General features: G+C 45.6%; 1 protein-coding gene across 5 annotated transcripts in view; it reads left to right on the top strand.

Moving 5' to 3' along the window:
- The window catches only part of ARHGAP17 (Rho GTPase activating protein 17), an 89,194-nt gene that overhangs the window by 53,015 nt on the left and 16,139 nt on the right, over window positions 1–20,040 (top strand). For 4 of the 5 annotated variants that reach the window (XM_067706341.1, XM_067706342.1, XM_067706343.1 and 1 more), the window contains exons 8-17: window positions 1,696–1,764; window positions 1,923–2,004; window positions 6,958–7,085; window positions 8,527–8,638; window positions 9,183–9,264; window positions 11,183–11,263; window positions 13,077–13,190; window positions 15,654–15,745; window positions 16,863–17,022; window positions 18,700–18,933. In XM_067706341.1, the coding sequence (XP_067562442.1) occupies window positions 1,696–1,764; window positions 1,923–2,004; window positions 6,958–7,085; window positions 8,527–8,638; window positions 9,183–9,264; window positions 11,183–11,263; window positions 13,077–13,190; window positions 15,654–15,745; window positions 16,863–17,022; window positions 18,700–18,933 (1,154 nt within the window). The remainder of the gene's footprint in view (window positions 1–1,695; window positions 1,765–1,922; window positions 2,005–6,957; window positions 7,086–8,526; window positions 8,639–9,182; window positions 9,265–11,182; window positions 11,264–13,076; window positions 13,191–15,653; window positions 15,746–16,862; window positions 17,023–18,699; window positions 18,934–20,040) is intronic. The other variant, XM_067706344.1, reaches the window with a different exon arrangement.

The raw sequence follows: 20,040 nt of genomic DNA on the forward strand, positions 1-20,040 counted from the left end.
AGCCTTTACATTTAAAAAGATGATAATCACACAAATGCTTCTGACAAAAGTCTTGCACTGGCTTATTCTTGTTCAGAAGAGTTGTAGTTTTGCCAGTGTCATTTACGCAGCAGTCTTCTTCATATCTGGTCTAACCTAGATCTTGGCTAGTGGCTCCTTATTGGATATAAATTTGTCTAGTAGTTTGGGGGTTTGAACTGGTGCATTATAGGCTAAGTTAAAAGATAGACTTCTTTTTTTTTTTTGTGGTACGCGGGGCTCTCACTGTTGTGGCCTCTCCCGTTGCGGAGCACAGGCTCCGGATGCACAGGCTCAGCGGCCATGGCTCACGGGCCTAGCCACTCCGCGGCATGTGGGATCTTCCCAGACCGGGACACGAACCCACGTCCTCTGCATCGGCAGGCGGACTCTCAACCACTGTGCCACCAGGGAAGCCCAAAGAGAGACTTCTTCTTTTTTTTTTTTTTTGAGAGACTTCTTTTAACTTACATACCACAGCTTGTCAGAAAGTCAAATGGTAAAAACTTATGAAAATATTTTCTATTTCCTTCTCTCTTTATGTTAACTTCTGGGTAATTTCCTGAGATCTAAGTTCTGTTTCACTGATTCTCTCTTTAGCTATGTCTGATCTGCTGTTTAATTAACGTTGAATTTTGAATTTTGTTGACTATATTTTTCATTTTAAAGTTCTAATTCTTCAAGTCTGCCTTTTTTGATAGTGCATTATTCTTTTTAGTATTTATTTTTTAATGCTTTTAATCATTTATATATACTTATTTTAAGTCTTTGTTAGTTAATTCTGTTTTCTGAAGTTCTCTATGAGAGTGGTGGGAGTTTCCTTTATGGTGGGTTGTTTTGCAGTTTTGTATTGTGAGCTCATTTTAAGAGGGACTTTATCTGTGGGACTTCTGGGGATTAGGAGTGAGTCTCCCAGAGAGTATTACCAAGCCATTTTAAACTAAACTTTCTCAGTTCGAGGATTCCTGGACCACACAGAGAATCAACTCAAAGTTCAGACCCTCATGAAAGCAGGTCTATATTTATTTGTGAACTCTCAGGGAAATGTTTTACTTTCCCAGATACAGAGGCCAATCCAAAACGGAAGGTAGTACATTAAAAAAATATATATGTATATATATGAATATGTATATGAAAATTGGAAATATGGATATATCCAATTGCCCAGTCTATCAGTTTTAAGCTAATTATTTAATTCTTATGTAAGTAATTTATTTACATTAGTTCAAATATAAAAAGTATAAAACGGTATACAGTAAAGTCTTTCTTCTGCCCCTGTCCTCCTCCTCCTCCTAATTTCCACTGCTCTCAACAGGTAACCACTGTTACTAAGTTCTTGCTTTTTTCCCTAGGGGTATTTTTATACAAACATGGTGATAAAAATATTTCCTCTCCCTTTTTTACCCAGATAGTAACATACCATACCAGAAGTAGTGCTCTGTGCTTTGCTTCTTAACAAGGCATATTAATAATAAACCTTGGAGATCTTTCCATGTCAGTCCGTAATAAGCTTGATTATTCTTTTCGTTATCTCTGTGTATGATTGTACCAGTGAGTTGATGGACGTTTAATCTGCAGCTGTTTCATTACAGTTTGCTCTAGGAGCTCACAGATCAATTCGTATTTTCTTTCACCTCATTTTTCTTCAATGACCTATCTTCTCTTCCACTTACCCAGGATCAACTTGCAGCGGATATGTACAATTTTATGGCCAAAGAAGGGGAGTATGGCAAATTTTTTGTTACGGTAAGCACTTTGCCCTGACGAGACGTTAAAGCATTGTAAAAGTTGAGTCATTTTAGCTTTTTTGCAAAAGATGTCATTTTTGGTTTTGCTCAGCCATTGTGTGTGTGTCCATCCAATGCTAACGTTACTTTTGTTTTTGAATGTGGGTCTGTTCTCAGTTATTAGAAGCTCAAGCAGATTACCATAGAAAAGCATTAGCAGTCTTAGAAAAGGCCCTTCCCGAATTGCGAGCCCATCAAGGTAACGTAACCTGCGTGCTGGCCTGATGCCTTCTTCTCGCCTCTGCCACTTCTGCCTCTGTTCTTCTTTACTCAGCTCCTTTGCATGCATTTCCTTTGGACAAAGCCTCTCTGCCTCGGCGGGCACTATTTCCCAGCACACCTTCATCTTCCCTTGCTGCATTCTCTAATTTCTTCCAAATGCAAATTAACATACTAATGGAACATTTGCAGTTCTTCTGAAATCTTCAGTTGAAGAGAAAGCTGCACCCTTTGGGGGAAGCATCTGTTTTTCTATCCTCTAAATAGGCTCAAAACATTCTAGCCTCTAATTATCTTTTTGCAAATCAGTTATTTGTTTCATAGGGCTTAATTCTAGCCCTGTGATTCCAAGAGCATACATCCTATGAAAAAAATTTTGGACTTCCCAAAAGGAATTTTAGAAGCCAGTACCTGATACCGCATCATCAGGCACATAATCAGTGTGATTGAATTGTGAGACCACGACCACCCCATTCAGATCTTGTTCTCATCAGCACTCACTTTGCCCACCATATTTAAGCACATTGCAGATCCTACCCTCAACTTACGAGTGGACCAGACTTTCCTTTGATGTTTAGTTTTAAACTGAACATTAACTCTTTTGATTCTAATTCTCTCTGATTTGCCATCAGAGCATCTTATCAGCAGAGATCAGTAAATGATCAGACATTCCTCTGTCACCTTTGGACCTGTTATACTCTTTTGCTTATGATATAGTCCTGACATTTGGAACTCAGGTGCCACAGACAGAACCACTGGTCTCAAGCTGAAAGAGGATCAAGCCAGGTGCTGAGTGTGATGACTCTGTGATTGTGAAAGAGACTGAGCATGTGTGTGAATGGGGCTGGTTATGTCTGTGCGTACACACTGGCCCCTCAAGAATACCACTCCTCCTCCCCTAAATTGCAGGCAATCCCAGCAGGGTGTGACTTTGTGCCTGAAAGTCCTTAGATTTTGGAATCAGAGAATTCTATTTAGGACTTCCCTGGTGGTCCAGTGGTTAAGACTCCGCGCTTCCACTGCAGGGGGCGCAGGTTTGGTCCCTGCTCGGGGAACTAAGATCCTACATGCCGCACAGCGCGACCAAAAAAAAAAGAAAAGAAAATGCTATGTCTTGACTGACCCCTTAGCCAGGTCTTTAGCCATCTTGAGTGTAGTGGCTCTGATTTGCTGGGCCAATCTTCAGAGGACGAGCTGCCCTTGCTTTCCAGAGCGATCCCATTTCCTGATCCGTGGGTAATGGGGTTGAGTCAGAGTGCAAAGGAATGAAGCTGCTGGCGAACAGTCAGCCTCGCAAGGGGCCGACTCTTGCTGGCCCAGGTCAGAGCACCGGGAGCCTGTGTTTGTGGGGTACCTTCTGTGTGCAGGGCCCTGCCCAGGACAAAACAGTAAACGTCATCATCCTAGCCTTTGAATGGCTATAAGCCTGGTTTGGAAAGGTTGACTTAACGGGCCCAAAAAAGAGAAGATTTAAGCAGCGCCATGCCCCCTTTTTTTAAACTCCCATTCTATTTATACCCAAGGCTATTTTCCCTAGAGAAGTATGTCAGAAAGTCATGGGGAACAGGCAGGGGCAGGGAAGAGGTTTAGGATGGAACAAGGGAAGCTGGTGTGTGAGGGGGAGTAGCCAGTGAAGGAAATGAGATTCTTCTTTCTCTCTAAGGCTGCCGCCTTCACCCAAGCCTTGGAATTCAACCCTTCTCACCTCTGCCTGTCCGCAAGTCTGCCTCTCGTCTTAGTTCTGTCCTCCTCTTCCTTCTTCTCTGTTTTCAGAAAGACTCAGAGTGTCCTTACGGTAGGAGAAAAAAAAAACTTGCCCGTCTGCCCCGTGCCCCTGTGCACCCTGGTCTCATACTCTCGGTCGGCTGGCCTTAGTTCGGTACCTGCCTGTCCTCAGTGTGATGCCCCGTTTCATTGCATTCTCCTTCATTTTCCTGGGAGGTTCTTCGAATGACTCATTTCCGTCGGCCACCTCCGTTTTCTAACCCCCTTCCCACCCCTAACACTTTGCAGTCTGGTTTCTACTCCCAGTCACTCTGCTATTAAAACAAACAGACAAAGAAACATTGCAAGTCCCAATGGGTAGATGATTCTGATTGTTACGTTCTGGCATTTGACGTGGCTTGAGCCGTCTCTTGTCAGTTTTTTCCCCTCGTTTCACTCGATTGTTTTCTGTCATTGTTGAGGCTGTGTTTCCTTCATGTCTGTCCCCTCCTCAGAAGTCAAGCCTTTCCTGAGATCCAGTCCTTTCTCCTGTGTTCTTCTCCCTCCCTCCCACCTTTTCTCTCAAAATCCCCTCATTTTGGTGGCCTCCACTGACACCTGCATCTCTATCCTCTCAGCCTCAGTGTCAGTTCCCTTTGATGACCGGCTGTCACCTTAAACTCAGCGTATCTCAAGAAGCAAACTGATGCTTCCCCCACACCAGCTGGCCTTTCCTCCCCGCCTCCGTCTCCTTGGTACCTCCTTTCTCCAAACAATCCAGGTTTCAAACCTTGGAGCCATCTTTTCCTTCCTTTCTGATACCCTCTCGCCAGGTGCCTTTTTCCCTCTGCTGTGCCCTCCTCGTCATTCTCACTGCCTCACTCTACTCCATGCCCCTGTCGCCCGGTGCGCAAGTGTGGAATAAAGTGTCCATCCCCAGACTCAGGATCCCTGGTCTTTTCTCAGCCTAAGTCCTCCTGGTCTATTTAATTCCTGTCCATCTTCTAAGACCTTCGCCAAGCTCCCCTTCTTTGAGAAGCCTTCTCTGACAACTGAAGCCAACAGTGAACACTTTCGTCTCCTGAATCACTCTAGCATTTATGGTCTACACCAGAAGTCGCAAACAGTCATATCTCATTAAAAATAAAAATAAATTTCTTTTTAAACTAATTGCCGTCATTTAAAAATCAGACTCTTTTCACATAACAGTGCTAACTTCTGGCTTCTCCTGAAAGTCCAGAGGGCCTGGCGACGCTGGGTCTGCTTTCCCGCGTGGTGACATTGCTCTGACGCCAAGGAGCAGCTGCTGCGTCTTGGCCGACCACGCCCTGCCCACCCCGATCCCGCACCTCCAGTGCCCATCCGGCCCCTGCAGACGATTGTGTTTGCGACCCTAGTCTATACCATTTTTCTGCCACGGCTTAGCAAACACGTCTTGTCTTGTTCATTGCTGTTGTGCGTTTGCCTATGTGTCTTGTGTTTTCTTCACACGTAGACTGCTCTCATCCCAGGGGCGGGGGGGCCGCTGTGAACTCTGGGTGCCTGCTGCAGGGCCTTGCATGTCAGAGGTCTGTGGTTTGAGGAGCAGCCCCTGCGGTGGAGTTTGCCTCCGGAGTGGCCTCTAGGTCAGCGGCTCTCACCTCCACCCTCTGCCAACCTTCCACCGAGGTGGGGGAGGGCACCCTGTCCAGGGTTTACTAGAAAGTTCCAGCAGGAGTCTGGATTGTGCCCGCCTCTCAGCATAGTAGGGTCGGGCATGGGGAGGGGACGGCAGGAGTCGTTTGCAGAACTCCCCCTGGGTGATTCTGATGTATCCGCCCAGGCGAAGGGTCAGCTGGCCCTTTTCTGCCTGTGTTGAGAATCATTGCTTTAGATGAAAGGGAGAAAGTATTCAAGGTAAGATCTGGCCTTTGAGAGGACTGTCGCAGAGCTCTGAGAAGGGCCAGGCCCTTGGATGCTTCTTGTGTTTGGAATTCCACTGACCAGGGCCGGGGCTGAAGCCAGGGACGAGGGGCCTCCGGACAGTTCTGAGAGTGGCCACTGCCTTCCGCCCTCCCCACCCCTTCCTTTAACCTTTACCCTACTTGCTCTTGCCATCAAGTTTTGACTTTTCACAAGCGCCCAGGTCTGCGGGTTTGTGGGATCTCACTTTCCTTCCTGTGATGGGCCCCGCCTGCTCTCACGTGTAGGGCAGTGTCAGAGCCACGCTAGGGTTACACTGCCTGCCTGGAATCCAGGATTCGAATACCAGAGTGGCTGAAGGACACACGTCCGCAGGCTGAGAGGGACATGAGCCCTTCCCGTCGCTGGAAAGAACCACGCTTCCCCAGTGGAGTATTTTCCACCAGCTGGTGTGCCCCCTTTGGCTTCTGTGTGCTTCTCAGTCAGTGCTGGATCTCTGCACCCCGCCAGGCAGGCTGGGCCCAACCACACCCCTCTTACTCCCCTTCAATACATCCATGTCTGAAATGCCTGTTTCTGTTTCCCGCTTTATTGTATGTCTTTTTGCTAAGCTGCCTCAAATCTTTTGTGGAACGAAGCAGAGCATATGACTGGAAGATAATATGCAGTATTGCTTTGCTGCTGTCGGCACAGCCTCCAGCCTCAGCTGCCTTGGGGCTACATTCTCTCCTACTCAGAGCCTTGGACTCTTTGGGGATATGGCACCAGAAGTGCTGCATGTACTGGAGATGTCACCTCTAATAGGGGTTGGCATGGGCCCTCTCCAGTCCTGTATGACAATGCTTGGCCTGTGTTTAAATTTTTAAGAAATTATTTCCTTTTTTAATGGAAGGAGTCTACTTCTCGTCCTCTAGGTAGAAGACCAGTTATGCTTTTCATGGCTAGATAAATTTCAGTGAAAACAGTGTGCCTAGATGGACCATTGGTTTTAGCGCAAGGCAGCCCACCCGTCTCGGGTAAATGCGGGTGTGATGCTGGGCTAGAAGCACCGTCGCAGCTTCCACTGGGCATCTTGCATTGGGTGCCACGTGGGCGCGTCAGGGCGCTGATCTACTGGTCACCTCCCCAGCCTGGCACACATTTTGTACCCTAGTAAATGGGAACTGACAAAAGCGAAGAGAATAGATGCTTCCGCCTTTCCAAATCCTTGGCTACGGGCTTTAAAAAAAAAAAAAAAGAAAAATCCCCTTCAGTAGTTTGGGGGAGGAAATAACTTGGCAATGCCGTGAGGTTGTCTAGTGTCTTACTGAATGGTCTGCTGCTCTAGATAAGTGGGCAGAGAAGCCCGCCTTCGGGACGCCTTTGGAAGAACACCTGAAGCGGAGCGGGCGTGAGATCGCGCTGCCCCTTGAGGCCTGCGTCATGCTGCTCCTGGAGACGGGCATGAAGGAGGAGGTGAGGCCCCACCGCCCCGGCCGGCCTCTGCGGACCAGTGGCTCTCCCACCGCGCTCACCGTGACCACATTTCACGCTGAGACCCTGTCCATGTTGCCGTGGTAGACCCTAAATGAGACAGAGGTTTCACAGAGCAGTACTTACCTTGCCTACCTGCAGTACACTCTGCCTTTTTCTTGTTGGTCCCATTTGATTATTTCATTTTACACTGTGGTTGTGCTTTGTGAAAATGAATTTCATGAGGTGCTACAGAACCAGAGCTCCCATGAGCTTTAGTTTCTAATAACACGAATTTTATATTTGTGTAGAACTGTGTTGGCGGGTGGAAGTGGGAGGGGCATTTACATACTTTATTTTGTGGAATCCTTACCCAGAAAACCCCATGAACCAAGCAGGGCAGGTCTCATTACTCTTCTTGTGTAGACAAGGAATTCAGCACACGAGGAATTCATGCCGGGGCAGAGCTAGAATCAAAACACAAGTCTTCTTTTAACCTTTGAAAGCTTAGTATTGAAGTGTAACGTACATGTAGAAAAGTGCATGTATCATAAGTGAACAGCTTGATACATTTTCACCATCTGAACTCACCCATGTAATCAGAACCCAGATCAAGAAACCCCCTGGGGAACCTTCCTTGCACTTGCTTCCAGTCACGCCCCCGCACCCTGACCCCATCAACGTCACCTCAGCTCCTAACAGCCTAGATGAGAGCTCCTCACCCAAGGCCGGTTTCACTGCCTCCGGGGAACTTTTGGCAAGGTCTGCAGACATCTTTGATTGTTACAACTTGGGGAGCAGAGGGAAGAGTTGCTACTGTCTATCCAGGGGGTAGAGACCAGGGATGCTTCTAGACATCCTTCAGTGCACAGGACAGCCTCACAACAAAGAATTATCTGGCCCAAAGTGTCAGTACTGCTGAGGTTGGGAAACTCTGCCTAGATTAATGTTGCTAAAAGCCCAAGTCTTATAAGTGCTGGCCCAACATCTCCATCAGGCCTGCTCCCGTGGCTGACCTGTCATGGGTTTTTCTCCGAGTAACATTTAGGGCAGTGAAAGTGACCGGTAGTCAAGCCTAACAATTTTTCTTGAGATTTCAGTTTTTAAAAAATATTCCTAAATTTAGAAAATCCATGGTGATCAACCTGGTGGAAGTATGAAATATAGCTTTTAAATAGATTCCTAACAGGCATGGTTATTTTGGCAATGGGGCAGGGCACGAGCTAGCACTGATTGAAAATGGTCTGCTCTCTGCCTGTCACTCTGCCCGGGGTACAAGCTCAGTCCTCTTTACTCCTCCCGACAGCCCTGCAGCTCTCCTGGATAAGCTGTGCTGGAGCTGGGGGGGCGGGGTGGGTGGAAGGCTCTTCCATCAGATTTTTACTGCCACTCAGTGTAAGGCTCACAACTTGAACTTGATACTAACGGCTTTTCATGTCTTTAGGGCCTTTTCCGAATTGGGGCTGGGGCCTCCAAGTTAAAGAAACTGAAAGCTGCTTTAGACTGTTCTACTTCTCACCTGGATGAGTTCTACTCAGACCCCCATGCTGTAGCAGGTGAGCTCCAAGGAGGCGCCCTCAAGGTGGTAACAGATCATCAGTTAAAGGTCCAATATTAAGTGACAGTTAAATGGTCTCCTTATAAGTTTAAGTGACAAAACTGAAATGACAAATAAAACTGAAAAGCATGTGTGCGTGCACTTACACATACATATCTTTTCTAGTCCTGTTTTGGGGGTTTTGTTTTGTTTTCCTGATTATCAAGTAAAGGTGAAGGTAGCTTATAATCCAAATGTTTAGAGGCATGCTTTTATTTTCTTCCCTTTTACCCCCAAATCTCCATCTGCCTAGAGAGATGATGTCTTATTAAGAAGATAGCTTTGAAACTAATTTTATTTTCAGTTGATCTCTCAATATATTTTACGAGGGATGGAAATTGTTCTATGAGCATTTCATTCTGTAACCACTCCTGCCAATTCATGATTTATTCTGTACATTGTGAACGGTTATCGTTGAGATCATTTCAATTTGCAAAATAATATATCCTGAGAGTTCCGGCCTTGCCCCTTGTCATACTCAAAGAGGGTGTTAATAATTTCAGGTGCTTTAAAGTCCTATTTACGGGAACTGCCTGAACCTTTGATGACTTTTAATTTGTATGAAGAATGGACACAAGTTGCAAGGTAAGTTTAAAGAACACCTAGTTTTAAAAGCTAAAGGAAACGACGCAATACTCTGTCCCCTTTGTAAATCATCTTACCCTTGGGGATCATAAAAATAACATTAAAGGGCTTCCCTGGTGGCGCCGTGGTTGAGAATCCACCTGCCAATGCAGGGGACACGGGTTCAAGCCCTGGTCCGGGAAGCGGAGCAACTAAGCCCGTGCGCCACAACTACTGAGCCCGCGTGCTGCAACTACTGAAGCCCATACGCCTAGAGCCAGTGCTCTGCAACAAGAGAAGCCACCGCAATGAGAATCCCGCGCATCACAACAAAGAGTAGCGCCCACTCACCGCAGCTAGAGAAAAGCCCGCGTGCAGCAGCGAAGACCCAACACAGCCGAAAATAAATAAATTTATAAAAAAATAATAATAACATTAAAATAGTGTATTTAGAGCTGTTGTTTATCCCTTCCCCTCCATTCCCAGCTTCCGTCTGCCCGGAAGTAGTTGGTTTAGGCAAGGCAGTCTTGTTGCAAAAGTTCTAGAGGTTTTCTCCCGCCGACCAGCCCACATCCTTGTCAACTTGTCCCTCCTGGTTCTCACTCAGAGGTGCCTAATTCCTCACCTGTAAGGGAAGAGGAACACACCTCCCCTGCCCTTCCACTCCTCCCCCCGTCTTCAGATGCAGTCACCCGTTCCCATCAAATAAGCTGTGTGCTCCGACGAGCTTTATGTCGTCACTTGAACCAGGCATCTGAGCTTTTCTCCGTAGCTGTGGAGTGAGAGACTTTGTCCCTGGTAGGTGGTGAGGATTTTAAAGTCAGAGTAAGTCCTTGGTCTGGTTGTGTCCTTGGAACCCAGCCCAGGGCGCAGCCTGCCGTGAGTGCCCGTGTTTGTGGGGCTGAAGGAATGGAACCTGCCCTCAGTGTCAGGTCGGGGTTCTAGGGTCTCGTATTGGGTGGGCTTCTTCGCTTCTCCTAGGCCTTGACTCTTCTCTCTGTTCTGAGACTCCCAAACTCATCCTGTGAGGAAATAAGCTGTAAAGGAAGGTATCCGTCCACCGGTGTGTTGCTTCTACACTTGAGAACTGTCATCCCCTCCCGGTGACACGTCAACTAGCTTCTAAAGTATAATCATGTTTAAGCCCTACCCGAAGCTCTGCAGGCTGGTTCAGTTGTGGAGGAGGTTTTAAGTCCAAAGGCATGTCGTGTGGGCAACTTCGAACACTCTGTGCTGCTGGTGGGCAGAGTTGACTCTGCTTTGCAGGCTCTTTGGGCCTGTGAAAGCTTGCACGTTGAAACTCTGCAGCAGAAGACCTCCAGCAGTTGCCTCACAACAGAAAGGGCTTCTTGGCCTGGAGCCTTTGAGCAGTACTGAGAGCAGGGAGAGACCCAGGGGTCTGGGTGCTGGGAGCATCTGGCTCCCCAAGGCTGTACGTGAATATGCACGTTTTCTAGACAGAATTTTCAGAATGTCTCCTGTGTGCCATGCATTGGTCTGGGGGGTCCCTCCTTGTTCTGCCTCTGAAGCCTCACGGTCACTTGGCAGAATTAACATTCTTATCCCCAGTTTGGCACATCAGGAGACTGAGTCTTGGCAAGGCTGACTAACTGCTCAGAGTATGTTGGTTAGTATTTGACTCCAAATTTCTTTCCCAAAAAATGGGCTTTTAAAACATTTTTTATTTATTTATTTTTTAAATTTTGGCTGCACCACGCAGCTCATGGGATCTCAGTTCCCTGACCAAGGCTTGAACCCGGGCCATGGCAGTGAAAGTGCCAAACCTGATCCACTAGGACCACCAGGGAGCTCCCGCTGTGCTGTTTTCCAGCTGTGCTTTCTCTGTCAGTAGAGGCATCGCTGTGAATATAGCAGATGAACACAGGTATTCCTAAAATGAGCATTAATAAATGGTTATGAATAAATTTGTTTTTCTCAGTGTACAAGATCAAGACAAAAAACTTCAGGATTTGTGGAGAACATGTCAGAAGTTGCCACCACAAAATTTTGTTAACTTTAGGTATGTATGATTGGCATTCTGCAAATTAAGCCACCAAGCTACAGTGAAGAATGGTTTAATCCACAGCAGAGGCCGTTTAATTCAAGCCTGTTTGGCACATCAAAAAAATGCTCTGGAGAGCAACTCGGGTTTGCTGGGAAGGGGATTTGGTGTATATTACTGTGATGCACCTGAAGCACACTGATTGTGTCTGGCATTAATAGGTAAGTTGCCTGATCATTTTATCGTTGCAGCTATTGGGGAAAAAAATTCTTGTGGAAAGGTTGACTGACAGTATGTTGGATTTGGAGTCTAAATTGTCCAGTATCTACAAGGCAAAAATTAAACAATAGCTGTACTTTCTGTAATATCTTTCATGTATGCTACATAATTTATTTTAAGCAGAGCACAAATCATCCTACTAAATAAAATTTCAAGAAATGCAGATTATGTATTAGTTTATGGAATGACTATGTTTTTAGGAAATTTTACCGTGGAATAACTTTCTAGGATTTAACCTCTATTTTCCCTTTGACTTGAAATATAACTTTGAAGAAGCATAGAGAGAAGGGTAAAAGGTAGCCCCAGGTAACAAAGTCATTTAAAACCAAAGAAAATGTTGTGAGAGGATTTGGTCCAAAATGACAAATAATTGACTGGTGAAATATCTGGTATGCCACTTGACCGTTCATTTCAGTCTTAGGTCCTGTCACCAAGCTAAGCTAAACATTCTCTTTTAACATCTTAACTCTCAATTTTGCCTTATGAGTGCATTGATATATATAATATTCCTTATTTGATTCATTTAACACACCCAGCTTGGAATTGCAGGTACTCTTAGCCCATTTAGTGTCTTATGGTGGAGACTGAATTACAGTTCTTTTACTTTGGGATTTAGCCTTTTATTTTGTTTAATTTACTCATTAAAATGTTTACTAATTGTTTTTTGAATAGGGAGGACATTCCCGTGGTTCAAAGTTCAAAGATGTACATTGGAAAAAATCTCTCTCCTCTTCCTCTCTCCCAGCCACCCTACTTCCTCTCCTGAGACACAAACTATGTTTTCAGTTTCTTATATATCCTGTCAGCAAGAGATGATACATATAGAATCAAATATATATATACATATACATATGTACAAACATTTCTTTCTCTCACAGCTTTCACTTTTTTAAAAAACCAAATGGCAATGTATATTATATACATCATTCTCCTCCTTGCTTTCTTTGCTTAATATACATCCTGTAGGTTTTTCCATATCAGTACTTCTTACTTTTTTATGACTGCATAGTACTCCACTGTGTGGCTGTGTTGTAATTTATTTAATCAGCCCCCTATTGGTAGATAGTTGGGTTGTCCTTAATTTTTTGCTTTTATAGTGCTGTTCTTGTACATAAGAGAGTATATCTATATGATAGATTGCATATCTTCATGATTACAGCCTAAAGCATTTTCAAATACAGTTTCTTTTAAGCAATATGACTATACTTCTGGTTTTTTATTATGTTTGTATTAAAAACATTGATCCCATTGTTAATCATAGTATAATCTATTTCGGGGTAGATAGGGCATAAAGGAGAAACGGATTAGAAATACACAGCATATAGAGATCAAATCTTTGAGGTTTACGTTTGATCTGTTTTCACCTTTCAAGCCCTAAACTATCTGTTCCATGAAACAAAGAACACACCCCGAGCCGGATTTGGATTTAGTCATTTAACACCCTGCAGTTAGCACCTGAGCAGTCTGGGGCTGAGCGCCCCCCAGGCAGGGAGATACTATTCCTCCAAATATTTCAGAGTAGATGCTCTCCCCCTTCTCTTTTGTTCCATAGGTATTTAATCAAGTTCCTTGCAAAGCTTGCTCAGACCAGTGACATTAATAAAATGACTCCCAGCAACATTGCAATCGTGTTAGGCCCTAACTTGTTATGGGCCAAAAATGAAGGGTGAGTAATCATTTCCCATATCCTATTATTTTAACTTCTTTCCGCCTGATGGAAACAATAGAAATGTAACTCACTCCTGAAGTTGATGTTTCCCTTTAGCTGACTTTCTGGGAGCACTGCTGTGAGCTGGGTCGTGTCCCAGACGCTGGTCACACAAAGGTGTAGGAGACCTTGTCCTCAAGGGGCCCCAGTCCTGGGCAGCCAGGCAGGTGGACAGCTATAGTGCGGTGATAAGCTCCGCATACACGTCTGTGTATCACAGACGTTATAAAGGAGGAAACAGCTCAGGTTGAGAAGTTCAGGAGGCGATGGCACTTGAGGGGCTGATGGATGAATGGTTTCCCACGCGTGGGACCTGAATGAGCCCCGCACAGCGGGTGTGAAAGGGCCTGGTGTCTATATTGGCGGAGGGTTGGGGGGCGCGTAATCACGTGGTCTCATGTAACTTGAGCACAGGGGCCGTGAGGCTGTGGCCGAGGTTTATGGAGCTGGAGCCGGGTTAGGAAGGGCCTCACGTATCTTGCTGAGATGTTAGGAACTTATTTTACGGGTCGTGGGGGGGAAGGGAGCATCAGAATTTCTCAGCAGAATGACTTGATCAGATTGCATTTAGAAAGATAATTTGTTGGCAATGAGAGCTGTAGATTGACTGGAGGAGAGGGATCAGGGAGGTCAGCTAGAAAGCGTCTGGGAAATCACTCACGTTGTTGTCTGCTCTGTTTGGTGGTGTTATGATGATCCATTTAATCCTCACAAGTTCTCTTTTGGAGTTGGTGCTTTTGTCCTCACTTTTGCAGGTGAAGATGCTGAGGCTTAGAGAGCACGAATAATTTGCTTAAGGTTGCACAGCAGGGAAATGGTGGGGCCCATAGAGTCTGTCCTTAAGCTTCACCACCCTTCCCTGCCCCCCATCACTGCTGTTCAGCTTTGTAAAATCATGAGCAGTTCAGATTTCCATCAAAAAATGCAGGGACTTTCTGAATCAAAATCTTTCTATCTTTAACTCATCCATTCCCTCATGTATGCTCACTCTTGTTTCAGAAAGTATTTATAAGATTCTCTACAAAGATCCAATGTCATAAAGCAAATCAAAGATAAGTGGATATAAAAGCTAACTACATAGTACATCACATCTTATAGCAAATAAATTCCAGGAAGACCACAGAGGTAAATATAAAGAGTGATGTCATAAATATGGCAGGTTAAAAAATAAATAAATAAGCATAAACACGGCAGGTAAATATTTATGAGCTTTTGGGATATAAATGAATTTTATAAACATAAAATCAGTTCTGGAAACAAGTAGATTTAGCTCTATAACAGCTAGAAACTTCTGTAAGTCAGAAAGCTCCTTAAATAAATGGCAATTCACAAACTAGGAGTTCCTCAAAACATATCCAGATATGTAAAAAGGTCTTGAAATCAATAGACAAACAGTACCTCCTCAAAAAGAAAAATTTGCAAAGAACACGAGTGGACGGTTCCTCCCCAGTTCTAAGGTTCTAAGGTACGGGAGGGATCAGAATCCAGATGGGCAGAGGGAAGTGTGAACAGGTGGGGAGGGTAATTTACAGACAGAGCTTGCATTTTAAGCTGGAATTTAAAAGGAGCTAGAACTTTCACCTGGTTGGAAATTGGGGTGAAAATGTTCTCCCCAATGGAAAGAGAGGTCAGAGTGATAAAATGAGGGGGGGAGATAGGTTTGGAGCAGTCAGGTGTGGGATCCAGCCTATCAGGGATTCAGTGTCTTCATTTATAAGGCCTCAGAACAGTCCCCATGTTGTAAAAATTAAATGCAGGGAGGAATCTGAGGCTCTGAACGTGGTAGGTGCTCAGTAAATGTCAGGCCCTTGCAGCTTGTCTGCTTTCCCGTGTTCTGACTCTGAACTGGATGTGAGCCCCTCAACAGCAGGAACGATTCTTCTTTGTTTTCTTCCTCGTGGGCCCTGGGCATTCGGACACAGTCAGCTTCGGGACATGCATCTTGGGACCAGTCCACATACGTGCGTGACAGCCTTAATAATATGTGTAAATGCGGGGGCCCAGGTCTTCTGCTGATGAGAGGCACCCTGAAACACTGCGTACGCTTGGCTGCATTCTAGGCAGAATGGGTCTGTGGTGATCTGGGGACTTAGAAGATGACTCCCAGGGGAAGGACTGTGCCAGTGGGTAAATGCAACCCTGTCCCCAAACAACTGGAAACCAGCATTTTGACACACTGTTGGTCACTGACCTAGTTCTTACCACAACACAGACTAAGAAGTGACAGCCGAGTCAGGGCAATTTTTCTTCCTGGGTGATCACTGCCACACCCCTAGGCCAGGGCCTTGTACATTTAATTTTTGCATTTGTACTTAAATGTTTTATCCTTTTGATATAAAATATTGAATTGCCCTGACTCAACCTGCAGAAATCAGAGGCTGCCTAGGGGAGGTGTTTTAACTTTGTGAACTTCCTTTGCAGAACGCTAGCCGAAATGGCAGCAGCCACATCCGTCCACGTGGTTGCTGTCATTGAACCCATCATTCAGCATGCCAACTGGTTCTTCCCCGAAGGTAACTGCCACTCCGAGTTCACTGACTCCAAAAGCACAATAATGTACAACAATAGTATAAAAAATCTTTTTGAAGAAGCAGATACTTCAGTAATCCCTTCATGATTACATAATTGGCTTCACTTTTTCACGTTTCTTTTTAGACTATTTGCATTCATATTTTGACAAAGCAGTAACCACATTATTGTGTGTTTCACTTAACGTGGAGTCATTCATTCAGCCAGTGTATACTGAACACTCCCTAGGCGCATATGTTTGCTGGTAAGAAGACATGCTGTCTTCCCTGGAGGAGCTTGGTCACTGGAGAAGGAGGCTTCATCATCAGAGAAATTGTAACACATGGCACATTAGAAGGAAGATGGATGGGGAATGAGTTGACAACTCGTGCTGGGCACAAAGTGCCCGGGATTGCTTTATAGAAGAGGTGACACTGAATATGCAGGGATCCTCAGAGCTTCCATGGCTCCCTTTGCGGGTACCGGTTGGGCAAGTGCTGGGAGTCTGGACCTCCCACCCCAGCTTCGCCCAGAGCAGCCCTGCTGTCATCCTCTGGCGTGTAAGCTCCATGAGGCCAGGGCGCGCTCATCTTTTCTTTACCGCTGACTTCCGCCGTCGAGAATCACGCCCCACCCATGTAAGGTTGTGCAGTAAATGTGAGATGGATGAATGAATATTGTCATTCTGTCCAAGATTTCCCTTGAGAAAACGAGTCTTCAAAATCTGCTATAGGCAGTATGGAATTGATGTTGCCTTTTATTTCTATTTAATATCAAGCTGTACATATCTTATTTTTTATGATTCAGATGAGTATAACCCATGCTCACATTCCTCTTCGGTATTCCATGATTTTTTTTTTTTAACAGAAAGGAAAGCAGGGGAGTTGTGTGACTTGGATTCTGAGTCATACCCCCGCCCCTATTTCTGGTTTTCTTGTTTTACCCGCCACCCTGGTTTGGTAAACTGTCCTTTAAGAAGGTGAGAGTGCCCGGGGCTTCCACCTGTGAAATAGTGAGGGCTTGTGGATGGAAGAATGAGGCTCCTATTCCAGTGGGGTGTCCTCAAGCTCCCTCACCCCTGTGCCCTGTGTCTCACATACACTTGTTTCTTTCTTCTGGCAGAGGTGGAATTTAATGTATCAGAAGCATTCGTACCTCTCACCACCCCAAATTCCAATCACTCGTCCCACACTGGAAATGACCCTGTCGACTCGGGGACCCTGGAGAGGAAGCGGCCTGCCAGCATGGCGGTGATGGAGGGGGACCTGGTGAAGAAGGAGAGGTGTGTGCAGAGCTGTTGACTTTCACACCAGCGGTCGATGGCTCGGAGAGGAGTCGGTGGGCCCACCGTCCCTGGTCCTGCCTCAGTGGCCTTGCCATTGGGGAGTGGCCTGCACCCAGGCCTGTTAGAGTCCAGCTAGTTTCAGGAATTCTGCTTCAGTCCATTCCAAACATTAATCTGACCCCAAAGTAGGTGTGTAGCTTGTCAGTTAACAATCATACCTGACGCATTCAAGCTTAACTGGGTGGTCTCTGGTAAGCCCTACACAGTAGCATCACACACATGTTACAAATTCGCCCAAATGTACTTGGTTGGGGAAAAAGAAAGAAAAAGAAAAAAAAAACGTTAGGTATTGTGGACGTCTGTCCAGGAGCGAATGTGAGAACAACCCACCTCTCACAGTGACGTGTGCGAGTTGGTGTCTGAAGACATATATTCTTTGTATAACCTGGCCCCTCACTGGAAGCCAACCATAGAAACCTCAGTGTTTGCCAATTCTGGAATCAAAAAAAAAGCCTGTGTTGGACTCGTGAGAGACAGTACTAGTCTCTGTTGCTAGGCTCCTTGGGTGATTTGTGGGATTTTCAAAGGTCGTTAAGGCTATTTGGGATTTTTGCCTTCAGATGCCCATCTATCCGACATGTGTGCTGCAGTGCCACTGTGTTCACCGATAATGCTGAATTAGAAGTCGTGTGCTTTTCTCGCATACATGCAACAATGTTACTGAAAGTAGTTTTACATTAAAACTAAACAGCAAGCTCTTATTCTAATTGCCCAGTCTTTTAGTGTGGTCTGTTTTCTGTTTTGCCTTTTTTTTTTTTTTTTAACCCATAGAAAAGGAAAAAGCTTTACTTTTCTATTCTGTCACTTCTCTGAACCCACATTCAGAAGTGCTTCCTGATGACGAACTCTGTCCTCTACAGAATTAGCCTTTATGTATTTTAAGTTACAACATGGAATGTTATGGGTCTAGTTAGCACACAATCAACAGTTCTTAGCCATCTTCCTGGATGGATTCCCCCAGCCAACTGACCCAGTAGCCACAAGCTCAGGGAGCCATATGTCTTTTTATTTTTTGAACTGGAGAAAAGTGTTAAAGTTCATACACCAGTGGGCTTCAGTGAAAAGTGAATATCCCTTCTAACCTGTCCTCCAACCACCATCCCCTTCCCAAAAGCAACTATTTTTCCAATCCTACACATCCTTTCAGATACGTTCTTTGCATACGCATAGACCAGTGTTTGCACATCTCAGCTTAAGAGGCAGTGCGGTGTGACAGCCTTACGTGGCCACTGGTGGTACTTCTGCACTCAGCTTCCACCTTGATGCCCAAACACACAGGTTCGAGATAATCGCCTTGTACATCGTACTATGGAAGTAAAAACACAAATATGATGTCACTTACTCAAGATGAAGCCTGCCCGTTTGCTTTCAGCTGCCCATACCCACTTTGAGAAAGGGCATCGATGGGTACCAGGTCCAAGTTTAAAGCCCCCTTGAGTTGCTTGCCTGGGTAACAGGAGTGACCATTGATCTCGTCCTTGCCGCTGCATTGCATGCTGGGCAACTTGGGTGGCTGTCCCTGCGTGTGGGGTTTTACGCGCGAGGACCGATGGGCTTCTGTGTCAGTAGTCGACTTGCATGGTGTGTTGTTGACTGTTTCTTCTCTCTGTGTAGCTTTGGTGTGAAGCTTATGGACTTCCAGGCTCACCGGCGGGGTGGCACCCTAAATAGAAAGCACATATCCCCTGCTTTCCAGCCGCCACTCCCGCCCACAGATGGCAGCACCTTGGCTCCAGCGGGCCCAGAGCCCCCTCCCCAGAGCTCTAGGGCCGAAAGCAGCACAGGGGGTGGGACTGTCCCCTCCTCTGCGGGCATGCTGGAGCAGGGGCCCAGCCCGGGCGACAGCAGGTAAGGAGGCCAGCATCTGCTGGCAGTGGGTGCCAGACACCCCAGCCTTCTTGCAGGCGCTGGCCTGTGGGCATGGCCTCCATGCCGCAAGGATCACTAGGCACGGAGTGAACCAGCTTTGCCTTCACTCCTCCGGTTGGCAAAGGATGGGAAAAAAAGACTGCAAATTGCTTGCTTCCTTTCCTGTTTTCAAAAGAAAGCAACATGTGTTTGCATTCTTTACCATACTGCTTTGGGGCTGGGAGCCAGAAGCCGATAAGTGTCTAGCAGTCTTATAAGCCTCTCTTACCTGTTTGACGTGTACTCGTTGTTCGTGTACCATTTGCTTGTTGTCATTCAGTATGCTAACTAGTAAACATTTGAATGCAACAAGTTAGTGAAGTTATTATATTCCTGGCATTCACTCACTCATCCATTCATTCATCTGTCCATCCATTTATCCATCATTCATCCATCCATCCATCCATCCAATCAGATTTACTGAATAACTGAGTACTGAATAATATGTGCTGTCTGCTATACTGAGCATCCCCCCACCCCCCTGGCTTTCAGTCCTATAGGGCAGGTGATACATGAGTACAAGGTAGAAAATATGATGATAGGTTTTCTTAAAAAGCTCTTTTGTTGCTTCACCTTTTGGTTAACCACCTGGAGTGGACTAAGAATCTGTAGCAACTTTAAGGAAAAATACCTTTGAAGTCGAGACCTTTATTTGCACAAATTCAGTTCTCCACTCTGACCCAGGCAGATGACCACCAGAGGCCACTTCAGGTGGTATCTCGGGTCGTACAGAACTGGCAGCTGCTATAAAAGATGAGCCCCTCTAGTACGTGCTAACATTTTTATTGCATTTGGTCCACCTTGGCCACCTATAAAGCACTAAATGATTACCTATAAAGTAAAATAAATGATAAAACAAGGATGGCCTGTTAATCGTGTACTTGTTTTCCGCCCAGAGGTGACTTTGCCTTGGGAGAACTCCCTCACCTCTTCTTTGGGTGGAGAGAGAGGGCCTCGTGCTGTGTGAAGCTAGCTGCTTAGGAGATTGGAGTCTCGTTAAATCCTTATAGCTGAACTCTGAGGACTTCGTGCATTCCTGAATACCTT

This window comes from Pseudorca crassidens, chromosome 15 (genome assembly GCF_039906515.1).
Source record: "Pseudorca crassidens isolate mPseCra1 chromosome 15, mPseCra1.hap1, whole genome shotgun sequence".
Taxonomy (NCBI): domain Eukaryota; kingdom Metazoa; phylum Chordata; class Mammalia; order Artiodactyla; family Delphinidae; genus Pseudorca; species Pseudorca crassidens.